Here is a 15888-nt window from a genome sequence, read left to right on the forward strand (position 1 = left end):
TGAAACGTAATGAAAGTTAATGATATACTATCAAAACAAGAATATCAGCGCTTTATATGATGTATTTGTATTCATTTACGAATACTTTTTTCATTTTCCTACCTTTATTAAGGTTTTAATAGGTTATAAATAGTGCAAGTGTTGTTATGTGCGGAAGAATAAAGACACATGCGCGCACACATAAACGTACTTCCGTTTCCGGTGTTCTTGCCGTTTCATATTGTCTGCAAAACGCCGGTCAAAGTAACATTTAAAAATGCTTTCACGCGTTGCCAGACCAACTTCTTGCTTACTTAGCCGTGCATTTTCAACTACCCTACAGGTAAATATGTTAGATTCACCATGTCATTTCAAATGAGTTAAATTTTGCAGGAAGACAAGTTCGATTTTCAGCACGCTCGGATGCAAGTTTTTAAAGAAAATCGGGATGCTGTAAATGACATTTGTGCGAAAGATACTTTCAGGGGATATATAAGCTTGTCAAGTCAAGCTATGGGTATTTGTAAGCATCAATTTTTCTTTAGAAATTGGCATGCATGACGAAACTGTCAAGTACACTGATTTGAAGGACATTGCAAAGGGAGACAACCAAAACACCCTTGACTGGCTTGAGTAAAGGCTATATACCAATTAAAGACATTGTTCTTTCATCTTTGTTTCATATAAAATTCAGCTACTTCAGATCAATTTTGATCCAGTTTCTAGATTTTCAGTCCGTAGTAGACATATTTTCCACAAGATACATTAGCTTCCAGAAAACAAATTTTGTATTTTTGTAGAAAAAGGGGTGTTGAATTGTATGCAGTGAAATTTATGCAGTTAAGTCAGTTGAAGTCTGGTACCCTCATATTGCCGCATTTCATAAAACGGTCCGCAGAATAAACACCCTACTTTTGTTTTCAAGGAAACAACTCTGAAACATGATATATGATTATGAAATTATACTTACTTATTTAGAAATCCATCAATGTAATGTAAGCTGCTAAGGCTTGTCAACATCAGACCAAACTAAGATCAAATTTGGCCAATTTGAAATGTTCATATGAAAGCATCATGTTTCTTATTTTATGCAAAATACATTTCAAGAGCGAAATATGATGCTCATTTGGCCCCCTGTTAACACGCAAATGCACTAAAATGGAAAAACTAGGATCTATTTATAAGGGAAGCACATTTTTGACCGAATTACTGCAATATAACCTAAAACAGGGCAATGATTATTCAGTGCCTGTCCCAGAGTAATAAATTCCATATTTAGCATTCCTTAATGAATCTGTATCAAACATGCTCCCTAGTTTTATGATTTCAATCACATTTTTAAATAAAGATTTTTCAAAATCTTTAATCAGACTTTTTAAAATGATGCAGATATGTTCACTAAACAGGTCCCAGAAAAGTCACAAATTAGCTATATATAGCTAGAATTAGCTATGAAACAAATAACAGTAGTAATGAAAATATGTGAAAATCAAATGCAAAAAGGTCATTATTGCCAACCAATGGTTTATAAGATCAAAGGCAATAACAGAAAAACAAGATCTTTGCAGTCACATTTTCAATATTTGCAGCAGTTTAAGTAATTGAACTAATTTGAAGAATGTGTCACTTGTGAGAATCATCATTGTATGAGACAAATTTAGTAATGACATCACAGAAATTTACAACATGCAGAGCTCCAGATAAGCTGCGTATTTGCGCAATTGAAGTTGCAGAAAACCCAATTGGATTCATACAGTGTGCGTTATGAAACGCAATTGAAATTCCTAATACCCTGTTTATTATAAATTATTGGCGCATCGCATTTTCCGTATTATAAAACAGGTATGAGACTTTAACGCTAGACAACAGACTGGTTATATGTTATGGCAGAACAGGTTGATATTCCACTTCTAGTACTAAAAGAGGTCACAGAAAAAACATTTTTGCAGCACAAACAAACAAAATAGAAAGATATTTTGTTGTTCCACAAAGACAGTTATCAGTTTGTGATGATATAGTGTCACCGAGACTGGCCGACATCTTATGGGGAGAGCACATTTTGCGGTGAAAACACATCGTTCGGGATATTGTGGATGAATTAATCTCCAACTGCATTCAAAAGTGCAAAAAAAAAACACGATGGAACAAAAGTATCCCAGAAAACATAAAAAGATTGGTTAATGATATATGCTGTAAGCATGCTTCATCCAGTGCAATTTAAACTACAAAAAAAAATAATACTGCATTGTTTGTGCGAGTGAAATACCCATTTGCATGAGTGAGCTTGAGCCATTACCCAGTCAGCACCCAAACATCAGTCATTTTCAACTATTTCAGAACTTTACCTTTACACAAGATAAATATGTGTCCACTAAGTGGCTAAAACAGTGGTTGAAAATAATAACATTTTCTGGAGCAGAAAGTATCACATTACTATTAGCACCAGTAGGAGGGGTTGGTTTGGTGATGCCCAAGGCCAGTGCTCCAGATAAGTTGCGTATTTGACGCTCAGGAAATATTACATTATGCACATGTTTTTTATTATGCCCCCCTTCGAAGGGTATATATTGTTTTGCAGATGTCTATCAGTATGTAAACCAATCCGTTTCCAAATGATAACTCAAGTACGCTTTGGCCTAGGATCATGAAAGTTGATGGGGAGGTTGGTCATGACCAGCAGAATAGCAGATGACCCCTATTGATTTTGAGGTCAGCATATCAAAGGTCAAGGTCACAGTGACCCAGAAAAGTGTAACGGTTTCCGGATGATAACACAAGAACGCTTGGGCCTAGGATCATGAAACTTGATAGGGAGATTCATTGGTCTTGACCAGCAAATGACCCCCTATTGATTTTGAGGTCAATAGGTCGAAGGTCAAGGTCACAGTGACCCAGAACAGTGAAACGGTTTCCAGATAACAACTCAAGAAAGCTTGGGCCTAGGATCATGAAACTTGATAGGGAGGTTGATCATGATCAGTAGATGACCCCTATTGATATTGAGATCACTTAAGGTCAAGATCAAGGTCACAGTTACCCGGAACAGTTAAACAGTTTCGGGATGATACCTCAAGATCACTTGGGCCTAGGATCATAAAAGTTGGTAGGGAGGTTGGTCATGACCAGCAGATGACCCCTGTTGATTTTGAGGTCAGTAGGCCAAAGGTCAAGGTCACATTAACCAGGAACAGTTAAACCATTTCAGGACGATAACTTGAGAATGCTTAGACCTAGGATCACAAAACTTAAAGGGAGGTTGATCATGACCAGCAAATGACCCCTGCTGATTTTGAGATCAATAGGTCAAAGGTCAAGGTCACATTGACCCAGAACAGAATTTTTTTGTACAGTGACCAAATAATTTCTGTTCCTTGTGCAATTACTAAATGCATCAAGGGGGGCATTTCGTGTTCTACGAGCTCTTGTTATCTTTACGAACAATTTACACCTATTTATGGCTTCAAAAGAAAATTACGCAAATAATGAGAACTTTCCTCAGCTGAAAAGCATGTTTCAGCAAAGCTATCGTCCCACCATGTTGTGCAGGATGTAATGGACAATTTTTAAGGAATGGTTAAAAACAACAATAAAATTTGAAAGATGGGCGTCTTTTTCTCTGTGGCAAGAGTTTTCAGCTTAAATTTTATTTGTAAAGCAAACAAAGTTGAAAACAGAGGTTATGTAATTATTAAAAATATGCCATTAACTGGAATATTGTTTAAACATCTCAGGTACCCCTGACTTTGTTAGTATTTTCCAATTTACAGCCATGTTTTTAGAACTTAGGGTACATTTTTGTAATTACCCCAAGTGTCAAAAAATTATCTGGAGCACTGAAGGTTTTTACTTATGCGCATGACATCAGTTAACCAGAATGCATTTTGAAGACAGTACCATACATAGATACAACACACATCAAATACATAATACAGACATACGCACGCATGCATGCAGTTGTATATATAATTGTTGAATTCTATTTTTCCAGACAAATTCAAATGTAGCTGTGCTAGGTGCCAGTGGGGGGATTGGACAGCCCCTGTCTCTTCTTCTTAAGATGTCTCCATTTGTGTCAAGGCTTAACCTATACGATATTGCCCACACCCCAGGTGTAGCAGCAGATCTTAGTCACATATCAACAAAGGCACAAGTAAAGGGGTTCCTTGGACCAGAACAGCTAGATGATTGTCTTAAAGGGGCAGAAGTTGTACTAATTCCTGCTGGTGTGCCAAGAAAACCAGGTAATACTACAGCAGTAACATAATTTCTGTAACACATAAAATTGAATATAGCTTCCATAGATTTAAGCTATTATAATATGAATGATTCAAAAAGATATATTTATTTCAATAGAACATTTTCAGTGCGGCATTTCACTGTTATACAAAAATATTTATAGCCTATTTAAAGGAATAGAACCTGAGTTCCTGTTGATAGTATTTTAGCAATTACTTGTAATGTGATTTTACTGAGTACAATTATAAATTGCAGGGATGACTAGAGATGACTTATTCAACACAAATGCATCCATTGTGAGAGATTTAGTGAGAGCTTGTGCTAAAACTTGTCCCAAAGCCATGATCTGTGTAATAACCAATCCAGTATGTATGACATTTTATCCCTTTTCTTTGCTTTTGAATTTATAAATATATTCTATAGTTCTATTTAGAAGGCAGAATTTAGATTTATGTTTCAAGAATCTACTGTTATGTAGTATATCAAATTAACAAAAATCGAGTTTGCAGTGCTTGATTTTTAGAAGTCTGGGCAGCACTGCAAAATACAGCAGGCTGCAGTTTACTGTTGAGGTAAAAACACTCTTAAGGTTTTGGAGTATATCGCCAAAATACAGAAATATTTGATAGACAAACAACATCTTTACCAACAATCTACCTGACCATTTCATGTTCTGCCATACTGTCCAGTACGATGGATACTTAAAATATTTGAAAAAGTTATCCCCCTTTAAAAATGAATGCCATTTGCAAAGAAATAAAAAATAAATAAACGTGGAAAAATACGTTCCACCTAGTATATGAAATTGCAACATGGGGACATTACTGCAAATACATTAAAATGAACATGTATGTAATAGTTCTTTGAAAATGGTGTTTTTAAAGGTGTTTAACTGTCCAAAAATGTGGCCCCTTTATGTAGTCCTTTTCTGGAATTGAATGTATATATCTTATCAGTAAACTGACAATTGTTTTATAGAGTAATATACATGTTTTATATGCTTATCAATTTTCATGTGAAATAACCCTTTCTTTCCATGATTTGGTGCTGTTTGATCTTTTTATGCCCCGGAAGGTGGGCATATATTAAAATCGCACTGTCCGTGCGTGCGTCCATGTAAATTCTTGTCCGGGCTGTAACTCTTGCCGTCAATGAAGGGATTTTGAAATTACATTGCATAAATGTTCATCATAATGAGACGACATGTCATGCGCAAGACCCAGACCTAGCTCCAAGGTCACACTTAGAGGTCAAAGGTTAACAGGGTCTGTTGCGTGTCCTGTCCATAACTCTGCCATCCATGAAGGGATTTTGAAATAACTTGGCATAAATGTTTACCATAATCGTGAGACAATGTGTCATGCGCAAGACCCAGACCCCTAGCTCCGAGGTCAAGGTCAGACTTAGAAGTCAAAGGTTAACAGGGTCTGTTTTCGTCTGACCCCTAGCTCTAACATCAAGATCACACTTAGAGGTTAAAGGTTAACATGGTCCATTTCTTGTCCGGTCCATAACTCTGCCATCAGTGAAGGGATTTCAAAATAACTTGGCATAAATGCTCTGGGGCATTTATCACTAATAGTGACAGCTCTTGTTTTTAGCTCGACTATACAAAGTATGGAGAGCTGTCATACTCAACCCGGCGTCGGCGTTCTTCCACGCCTGTCACTTTGGTTGAAGTTTTGATGCACTTTCACTTTATCACTGTAATTACTTGATGGATTTCTTTCAAACTTAAAATAGTTATTCCTCATCATCTCCCACATCATATGGCACAAGAGCCATAACTCTCCCACCAATATTTCATGAATTATTTCCCCTTTTTACTTGGAATTTCAGGTTAAAGTTTTGATGCACTTTCACTCTATCTCAGTTATTATTAAATGGATTTGATTCAGATTTAAAATAATTGTTCCATATGAGCTGTTATCTGTGACATAGAATGATATTATTTGGCACAAAACTTGTCTAGTATGTCCTAGTATGTCCAAACAAAGCTCTTTGTCATCAAAATTGAGTTATTGTCACATAAAAGATATCAGTGTTGCACTTAATCGAAGTGGTATAAAATTTTGTGTCAGCTGTGTAAGTTTGGTCAGTACCTGATAACAATTTTCACAACTGCACATTTTAATACCACCACCCATTAACTGAACATTACAGAAAGTTTGCATGAATTATGTCCCTTTTATACTCAATAAAAATGTTGATACACTTACTCTTTATCTCTGTTATTACTTAATACATTTGACATAAACTTAAGCTATTGTCCAATATCTTGTTCCACATTGGAGTCATTAAACACTCCAGTGACAGCTCCAGCTTCCTCAGATGTGCCAAGTTTTACTATCCAGCATCGAAATAGTCGAGCGCGCTGTCTCCTGTCACGTGTGACAGCTCTTGTTTCTCAAAATGTAAGGCTAAGTGTAAAGATATTTTTCATTCTTAGCTTGTCTATTTGTCTTCCCATATGTAGGGAGATATTTTGATTTCATGCTATCTGTCACAAAAATTTGTCTGGACTGTTTCTCTGACACTACTGATAGGATTTCAACCAAACTGTGTAGAAATGTTCAGTACTAGTGTTAGTGTTGCATTTCATCAGCATAAAATTTGCCAGTTGAAGGGTTCTAAAATGGAGGAGTTATAGTTGCATCACTTTACTTACAGGTAAACTCAACTGTTCCCATTGCATCTGAAGTAATGAAAGAAGAAGGTGTTTATGATCCAAAAAGAATTTTTGGTGTTACAACCCTGGATGCTGTTAGAGCTAGCACATTTATTGCAGAAGCTAAGGTAATATAGTGTAGTTTATTATTGCAAATTATATCCTGTGTATCTATTCAGTTTTTCATGAACATTTTAATATAATGTTTTATTAAGGTCTCTGAATATAGAAACTATTAAACAATTGCAGCTTAAGAAGTAGCAGCTGTATTTTTCAATAAAATGTTATATTAATTATAAGTATGGTAGTAGCTGGAAATTACCTGGTAAAACCAATTGAGGCAAAACTTGTCTTAAAATTAGCTGTTACAGTTTGTTGTTTTGAAGAAAAAGTGTTAAAAAATTAACATATCTATGAATATTGATTATTTTGTGGAATGCTTTTGAACAAATTATGAAAAACAACATTGAACACAGAGAGATATACTTGTATGTTTGTACAGGATTTACATGTGAAGTCAGTCAGTCTACCAATTATTGGAGGACACAGTGGTGTAACGATAGTGCCATTGATATCACAGTGCACACCTCCTGTCTCCTTCCCACAGGTAACACTAGTTTCAGATATCTTTAAGCGATAGTAAACATTTTTGTTAGGTTTGGTATTAAGAGTTTACAGAAATGTACCACTGATACACTGTTTAATCACTGACGATGGAGGGATCTCAGTGGCATAATGGTTCAGGTCTCTGAAATTTGGAACACTTGCCTGTCAGCAATGTGAGCCTCACTCACTTGAATTCTACATGTGAGGAAGTCATCCAGCTGGCAGGTTGGTGGTTCTACCCAGATGTCCACCCATGATTAAATAGTGCTCAGAGGGGCACCTGGAGTCTTCCTCCACCATCAAAGCTGGAAAGTCACAGTATGACCATAATTGTGATTTTGCGATGTTAAACCCAACAAAACCAAACCAAAACTGATAATTGAATGGGAAAACCTGTAACACTTGATGATATTGATTTCAACAAGAAGTCTCACCTTTTTCTCTTCTTTAATCCACACATCTTGTTTGCTTTTTATTATCCAGCAGTTAAAAGATCTTTGAAATTAAGTATGTACTATGTACATGTATTAGTAGAATCTTGTTCATCAGTAATTTTAAATAAAATATGTCTGGTTTATGTTTAGTAGCTGTGGTATCATTAATATTTTGGGGGAATAATTTTTGAGGATTTCATTGCAACAACAAACTTGAAATCTTTTTATTCAAAATTGCATGGACCAGCTAAAACCACAATTTCACACCTACAAAATGAAGTGATTTCAGTATTAGTGCTGCTGTAGTATTAAACTTACATATAGTATGCAACCTTACAGTTCATCATGTATTTGAAAATTGATTCATTTTTCGGTTTTAATTTGTAGGATACTCGTGAGAAATTAACAGTTAGGATACAGAATGCTGGAACTGAAGTTGTGGAGGCCAAGGCTGGAGCTGTAAGTGTTGTTGAGTCTGTATAGCACCTGGGAAATACTAAATAAATTTGGGGCCTCCGTGGCCGAGTGGTTAGAGTCGTTGACTTCAAACCATTTGCCCCTCATCGATGTGGGTTCGAAACCTCATTTGGGGCGTAGAATTCTTCACGTGAGGAAGCCATCCAGCTGGCTTACGGAAGGTCGGTGGTTCTACCCAGGTGCCCGCTCGTGCTGAAATTGTGCACGGAGGGGCACCTGGGGTCTTCCTCCACCATTAAAGCTGGAAAGTCGCCATATGACCTAAAATTGTGTCGGTGCGACGTTAAACCCAACAAAAAAAAAAAAAAAAAAAAAACTAAATAAATTTATCAGTTAGATAATAGCTCGAAAGGAATTCTTCTATATTAAAAGTATGTTCAAATGATTCTACTGGTCTGCAGTTCAGGGGAGCCACAGATAAAGCTTTCCTCTCATGAGCCACATGATGTATGGTTGCTTAATTTGATGAGAAATATTACTGTAGATGATGGTCCCTCCTGACTGCACATAGAAGCTTAAAAATAGAAATAGAGTCTTTGAAAGACTTCGAATGAACTGCTGAATAGATGTTCATGAAACTTGGTCTGGGACCTCTATGACAGATTTAAGGGTAGCTTGCTTGAATCATTTGCACGTCATTGCTGTAGGTTCAACATAACGTTGGGGTTAAGAATGAATGATTCTGTCCACACCCATGCCTCAAATGATGCAGTGGGGGAATCTTCCTCCCTCATCCATCAAAAGCTGGAATGCTGCTGTAAGATCCTGATTGAACAAGTACATTTTGTACTTGTAAACAGCACAACATAATTTACAACTGTGCAGTAAACTTTTTTTTAACATTGTTTAGGTTGCATTTACTGCACAAATTTCAGAATGAACTTTCATGATGAAGTGTTAGATGTCACATATTCCAGTTTAAATCCTTGTTAGGTGACCATGGTGATTTCAGAGCACCTTTCATGTATATATGAGCCATGCCATGAGAAAACCAACATAATGCATTTGCAACCAGCATGATCCAGACCAGCCTGTGCAGTCTGGTCAGGATCCATGCTGTTCGCTAACTGTTTCTGTAATTGCAATAGACTTTGAAAGCAAACAGCATGGATCCTGACTGCGCAGTCTGGTCTTGATCCATGCTGGTCGCAAACACACTTCGTTGGTTTTGTCATGGCGCTGCTCTTATATAAATTGACATTAGTATTTGTGGGGACAATTTTCTTTGAATTTGTGGATCCATTAAATCAGAGTCCATTGAACATGTGCAGTTTCATTTCATTTAATCTTTAAAAGTTGATATCCATAAATCTAAATCCCAATGAAATTGCTGGTCTGTCCAAAACAACAGAATTTTAAAGCTATAAATATTTAAATATTTAAATATTTTGTTAATAAAATAACAATATTCTCTGTTTATCACTGAAATTTGGGTACAATTTAGTATTCAACCTGAAATGAACTTGGGAGTTTAACTTGTTAAAGGGTTCAGCAACATTGTCCATGGCTTACGCTGCAGCAAAGTTTGCAGAGAATCTGATGGAGGCAATGGGAGGGGCTGATAACAAGGTGGAGTGTGCATTTGTTCGTTCAGATGTCATAGATGGTGTCACTTACTTCGCAAACCCATTACTCCTTGGTGTAAGTAGATTTGCTTTGTTTTACAGTAAAACATATATATGTATGTCACTGAAAGTTGTAACAGATAAATAATGTGAACTTGTTCACTGCATGTGGTTTCAACAAACTAACTCTATTGTGAAAAGCTGTTTTCTCTTTAATTGTGAGACGTTTTTAGCTCGACTTTTCGAAGAATAGTCTAGCTATTCTACTCACCCTGGCGTCGGTGTCAGCGTCACACCTTGGTTAAGTTTTTGCATGCAAGTACATACAGCCATCAATTAAAGGCATATAGCTTTGAAACTTATTTTATCTTTTTCTAGGTCAATTACCAACCTCTCTGGGTCAAGTCCCATAACTCTGACATGTATTTTGAGCAAATTATGCCCCCTTTTGGACTTAGAAACTGGACTTAGAAAATTTTGGTTAAAGTTTTACATGCAAGTTACTATCTCCAAAACCAATGCAGATATTGATTTGAAACTTCACATGTGTCTTCGGGGTTATAAAACTAGTTGATAGCAGCAAGTCCAATAACTCTGACCTTCATTTTGGCCAAATTATGCCCCCTTTTGGACTTAGAAAATTCTGGTTAAAGTTTTGCGTGCAAGTACATACAGCTATTTCTAAAAGGCATATAGATTTTAAACTTATTTTTTCTTTTTCTAGATCAATTACCAACCTCAGTGGGTCAAGTCCCATAACTCTGACATGTATTTTGGCCAAATTATGTCCCCTTTTGGACTTAGCAAATTCTGGTTAAAGTTTTGCGTGCAAGTACATACAGCTATTACTAAAAGGCATATAGATTTGAAACTTATTTTTTTCTTTTTCTAGATCAATTACTTACCTCACTGGATCAAGTCCCATAACTCTTACATGTATTTTGAGCAAATTATTCCCCTTTTTGGACTTAGAAAATCCTGGTTAAAGTTTTGCGTGCAAGTACATATAGCAATTACTAAAAGGCATATAGATTTGAAACTTTTTTTGTCTTTTTCTAGATCAATTACCAACCTCACTGGGTCAAGTCCCATAACTCTGGCATGTATTTTGGGCAAATTATGCCCCCTTTTGGACTTTGAAAATTCTGGTTAAAGTTTTACATGCAAGTTTCTATCTCCAAAACTAATGCAGATATTGAATTAAAACTTCACACGTGCCTTTGGGGTTATAAAACTAGTTGATAGCAGCAAGTCCCATAACTGATATGCATTTTGGTCAAATTATGCCCCCTTTTGAACTTAAAACTCTTTTAATATTTAACCTTTCTGGGTAATATTTTCCTGCTTCTGGGACAATATTTCGAATAGTCGAGCTTGGCTGTCTTACGGACAGCTCTTGTTACTGTCCAACTACTATAGGACTATATTCTGTGTTTCACTCCATCTACTTCAATTTTCTGTTTTGTATGAATACTATGTAATTGTGAAAGAGTGGGTATATTGTTATGCTCATTATACCCTCACAAAAATGAAATTTGTGGGTAATATAGGAGTGAGCTTGTTGGTCAGTTGGTTTTCATGGTTTCTGGACAATAACTTGTGAAAGGCTGGACAGATTCAAATGATTTTTGATACACAGGTGTAACATCAGAAAATACAGATCAAGTTCGACAATGAGGTCAGTAGGTCAAGGTCACAATGACCTTGAACAGTTAACCAGTTTTCAGATAATAACTTGAGAATGCTTTGGCCAAGGGTCATAAATTTTGGTACATAGGTGTAACATCATGGAGGTCAGAGTGACTGAGAGCTTTTAAACTGTTTCCGGACAATAACTTAAAAATGCTTGCGCTGAGGATCATGAAACTTCATAGTGAGATTGATCATGACCAGCAGATGACCTCTTGATTTTGAGGTCAGTAGGTCCAAGTTCAAGCAAATTTGGCTTTGACATTGGCTTAGTTCTGTGACAAGGCAGTACTGTGGGGATATAGTTCGTTAATCCTTTGACAACTCTAGTTTAATTCTGTTGGTTTCCTTCCAATAAATTGATATTAATGAAGTATGTGTATGTTTTTAACTACAGAAGTAATACTCTGTCTTTGATAGTTTATGACTTCTGATGAGTTGGGGGTCAGAAGGTCAAAAGTCAAAGTGACAATGAGTTATCAAAAAATTGGAGAGGACTTTAGCTTGCAGTGGTCAAACATCTAACGATGATTTCTTCAGGTCATTAGATGACCCTTGTTTTGGTTTATTGGTCAAGGTCACTGATGTCTATTCGGAAAATCATTTCATATCAATATAGAAAGGATGGCTTAAGACTCCTATATTTCATGAAATAATTGCGTGTTGTGAGATGACTGATGTTGGTTTAGGGCCTCTTTGCCAAAGGTTAAAGTCACAATGATCTTATAGACTTAATTGAGCCATGCCATGAGAAAACTAACATAGTGGCTTTGCGACCAGCATAGATCCCAACCAGCCTGTGCAAACACGCAGTCTGGTCAGGATCCATGCTGTTCTCTTTCAAAGCCTGTTGGAATTAGAGAATCTGTTGGTGATCCATGCTGATGGCAAAGCCACTTTGTTGGTTTTCTCATGGCATGGCTCAAATGGTTCCTGATCAATAAACCGTAATATCTGGACATTTGAGTAAGTGGCCGTCAAAACTGTTACTACATATGGTTAGTAGGTGACCCTTGTTTCGGTTTAGGTGGTCAAAGGTCAAAGTCTCACTGACTTTGAAACTGAAAATGGTTTCCAGTCAATAACTAGACCTAGCTTTTTCCTGCACAGTTTTGATCTTGTCAAAGGTCAAGGTCACAGTGTACTCAAGACTGAAAATAACTTACACAGTTTTCTTTTGTTAGCTCGGTCTTGGTTCCTTTATAAAAAATGCTGTGATTATATATCACATGATTGCTGATTATTTTACAGGAAAATGGAGTGGAGCAGAACCTTGGAGCTGGAAAATTAATTGATTATGAAAAGAAATTAGTGGATGAAGCAGTGGGTGAACTCAAGGCTAACATCAAGAAGGGAGAAGAGTTTGTAACTGCATCAAAAAAATGAAATGTTCCAACAGATAACAAATAAACAGCATGTTTCTGAATGGAGTGGAAGAGACAATATACGAGACAATGTAGATTCTATTGGATTGTAAAAAAGCATATTTTTACAATGAATTTCTTTATAGTAAAGACATATTTTACTTTGCTTTTCTTGCACGTTATTTATATGTAGACAGTCATATCGTGAACGGTTAAATTAGTTACTCATCACCAGTTGGAATGTGTTCACATTCTTGCGTTACATGTTTGTTTATTTTGTAATATAAAACATGAACATGCTTCTTATTGTGTCTGGTATTTTCTGTTTACATTGCAGTGTTTTTTTTTATAGACTTCTTGAAATACTGTGAACAGGTCTTGTAAAATAGTGGTTGAATAGCTTGGTACTGACCAAATGTCAGTTTTATAGAATAGTCTTTATTGTAGACAGCAGAAAAAAAATTTGAAAAAAAAATAAATATCACCCTGCCAGCAGCATGTGCTATGACACAGACCATGTACCAGATATACTTAGATACTTGTAAGAAGAATGTTTTAGAAAGTGCTATTGTATATATAGATGCTGTTACACATTCTGAAGTTCGTTGCATACAGTATATTATAAAATGGAAAATGTCATACATTTGTGGAATTTTCTGTTAATTGTGAACAAATTGTGGAGACAAAAGCTGTAGTTACTTTGCATGGTGTCTAGAACTGCCATAATGTAAAACCATTTCCAGAAAAAAGTGGGTATATTTTGTTCATCAGCATTGAATCTGTAGGGATCATTCTTATGGTAAAATCATCACTTTCAGTCCAAACTAGAGAAATTACTATATACTTAAACCTATTAATGTACTTTTGTTAATGATTTCTTATGGTGAAATAAAAAGTAACCTGTTATCATTTCTTTGTTGTCTGTATAACTTTTGAGTAAATAAGTTAACTACTTGTAAATTGCTCTAACAATATTTATCCGTGTGTTTAAAACAGGAGGTATTGCTTAATTCTGAGTATTAAAATGTGCAGTACATACAGGGCTACTATATCCTGTACCTTCTGTAAAATAAATGACTGAAACAACTTTTCTGGAAACGTTTTAAAGTGCTCCCCTGTTTCAGTGATGAATATAAGTTAAAATATAGCATTTCTTTTAAAGAAAATATCGGTATCAATGTTTAACTCCTGCAGTGGCAGCAATTTTGGACACAGCTGTTGGGTCATCCGTCTTTCTTTACTCATTTTTACAGTGAAATAATTATTGTGGTATTTTACAGTATCTGCTTACGTGGTGAGAGATGTACATTTTTCATGAAAAACAGTCTAGTTCTTATATGACCTATGATTATTGTTATTCATTGATTTACCATAAATTGCAATTTACATATATAGGAAAGAATGATAATGTCATTGCCCTGGATACAAGATTTGAAAATAACTAGTCTTCCTTCAATCACTTTTTGTTGTGAAGAGCTTATGGTTGCTGATTTTGAAAGGTTTACATATACGGTTAAAACTGAAGGGTAAGAACTATTACTTTTTAGCTCGACTATCTGAAGAATAGGGGAGCTATCCTACTCGCCCCGGCGCGAGTGTGAGCATGAGCGTCGCACAAATGTTAAAAGTTTGTGTACCACTGCAAATATTTTCAAAGTCTATTGAGATATTGCTTTGATATTTTGCATTCTTGTTTACCATCATGACCCCAGTCTGTAAAAAGGAGGAGGCAACTCTATCAAGCATTTTGACTGAATTATGGCCCCTTTTCGACTTAGAATATGCTTATTGTAATGTTAAAAGTTTGCGTACTACTCCAAATATTTTCAAAGTCCATTGAGATATTGCTTTGATATTTTGCATACTTGTTTACCATCATGACCCCAGTCTGTAAAAAGGAGGGGGCGACTCTATCAAGCATTTTGACTGAATTATGGTCCCTTTTCGACTTGGAATAAATGTTAAAGTTTGCGTACCACCCAAAATATTTTCAAAGTCCATTGAGATATTGCTTTGATATTTTGCATACTTACTTACCATCATGACCCAAGTCTGTAAAAAGGAGGAGGCAAATCTACCAAGCATTTTGACTGAATTATGGCCCCTTTTCAACTTAGAATATGCTTATTGTAATGTTATAGTTTTACTCATAAATATATTATACTATCAAGCACTGAGAATAGTCCAGCGTGCTGTCCACTGACAGCTCTTGTGAAATAAACACTCTTACCTGCCCGTTAAACTTGTAAATGTAGTAGAACATTCAATTAACAGTCGTGTAAACCATGGGAGGATTTTACTGTCGCTGAACATGTTAAATATGACTGCAATATTATAACTCTACCTTTTTAGTATTCAACATTAGTATACTTTAGTAGTAACCCTCGGCAACCACTAACTGGAGTTATCAAACTTCATAGGACACTTTTCACTCCCAAGAGATGCATATGTTGACTTCAAGTTCGGGGCCTTTTTTTTGGTGTATGTTTGTCCGGACCATAACTTTAACATGCATGGAGCAATCTTGTTTATATTTGGTATGACCGTTAACCTCAGTGAGATGGAGTGTCAGGTGCCAACCCAGGTTCCTATCTCAAAAGTCAATGTCACACTTGGAGGTAAAATTCAATAATTACTTTTTTCTGGAGCATTTCTTCTTCCTGCATTTAGGTAATTTGATGTAATTGGGCACAATTGTTCACCATCATGAGATGGAGTGTCATGCGCAAGAACCAGGTCCCTAGTTAAGAATTACTTCCTAAAATTCCTTAAAGTTTCATCGGAAGCTTCACTCCCAAGAGAAGATGCGCATATTATCTTCATGTTTTGGTTGGATGATTCTCACAGACCTTTTTGCCCTTTGAATATTC

General features: G+C 36.0%; 1 protein-coding gene across 1 annotated transcript; it reads left to right on the top strand.

Annotated features, from left to right (window-relative positions):
* Positions 1–167: 167 nt before the first annotated feature.
* On the top strand, positions 168–13924 carry LOC128547285 (malate dehydrogenase, mitochondrial-like). Its single transcript, XM_053519512.1, has 8 exons — positions 168–322; positions 3968–4220; positions 4471–4580; positions 6886–7011; positions 7386–7490; positions 8311–8382; positions 9886–10041; positions 12906–13924. Exons 1-8 carry the CDS (start codon positions 257–259, stop codon positions 13038–13040), a joined length of 1023 nt encoding a protein of 340 aa, XP_053375487.1. The 5' UTR covers positions 168–256; the 3' UTR covers positions 13041–13924.
* Positions 13925–15888: the final 1964 nt, after the last annotated feature.

Source organism: Mercenaria mercenaria, chromosome 12 (genome assembly GCF_021730395.1).
Source record: "Mercenaria mercenaria strain notata chromosome 12, MADL_Memer_1, whole genome shotgun sequence".
In the NCBI taxonomy this organism is placed as follows: domain Eukaryota; kingdom Metazoa; phylum Mollusca; class Bivalvia; order Venerida; family Veneridae; genus Mercenaria; species Mercenaria mercenaria.

What these genes read in the sequence shown, in the direction of transcription:
- LOC128547285 (XM_053519512.1), top strand. Translation starts at nt 257, where the DNA reads ATGCTTTCACGCGTTGCCAGACCAACTTCTTGCTTACTTAGCCGTGCA. An exon ending in CATTTTCAACTACCCTACAG is followed by an intron (nt 323 to 3,967) that starts GTAAATATGTTA and finishes CTATTTTTCCAG; the next exon opens with ACAAATTCAAATGTAGCTGT. An exon ending in TGGTGTGCCAAGAAAACCAG is followed by an intron (nt 4,221 to 4,470) that starts GTAATACTACAG and finishes TATAAATTGCAG; the next exon opens with GGATGACTAGAGATGACTTA.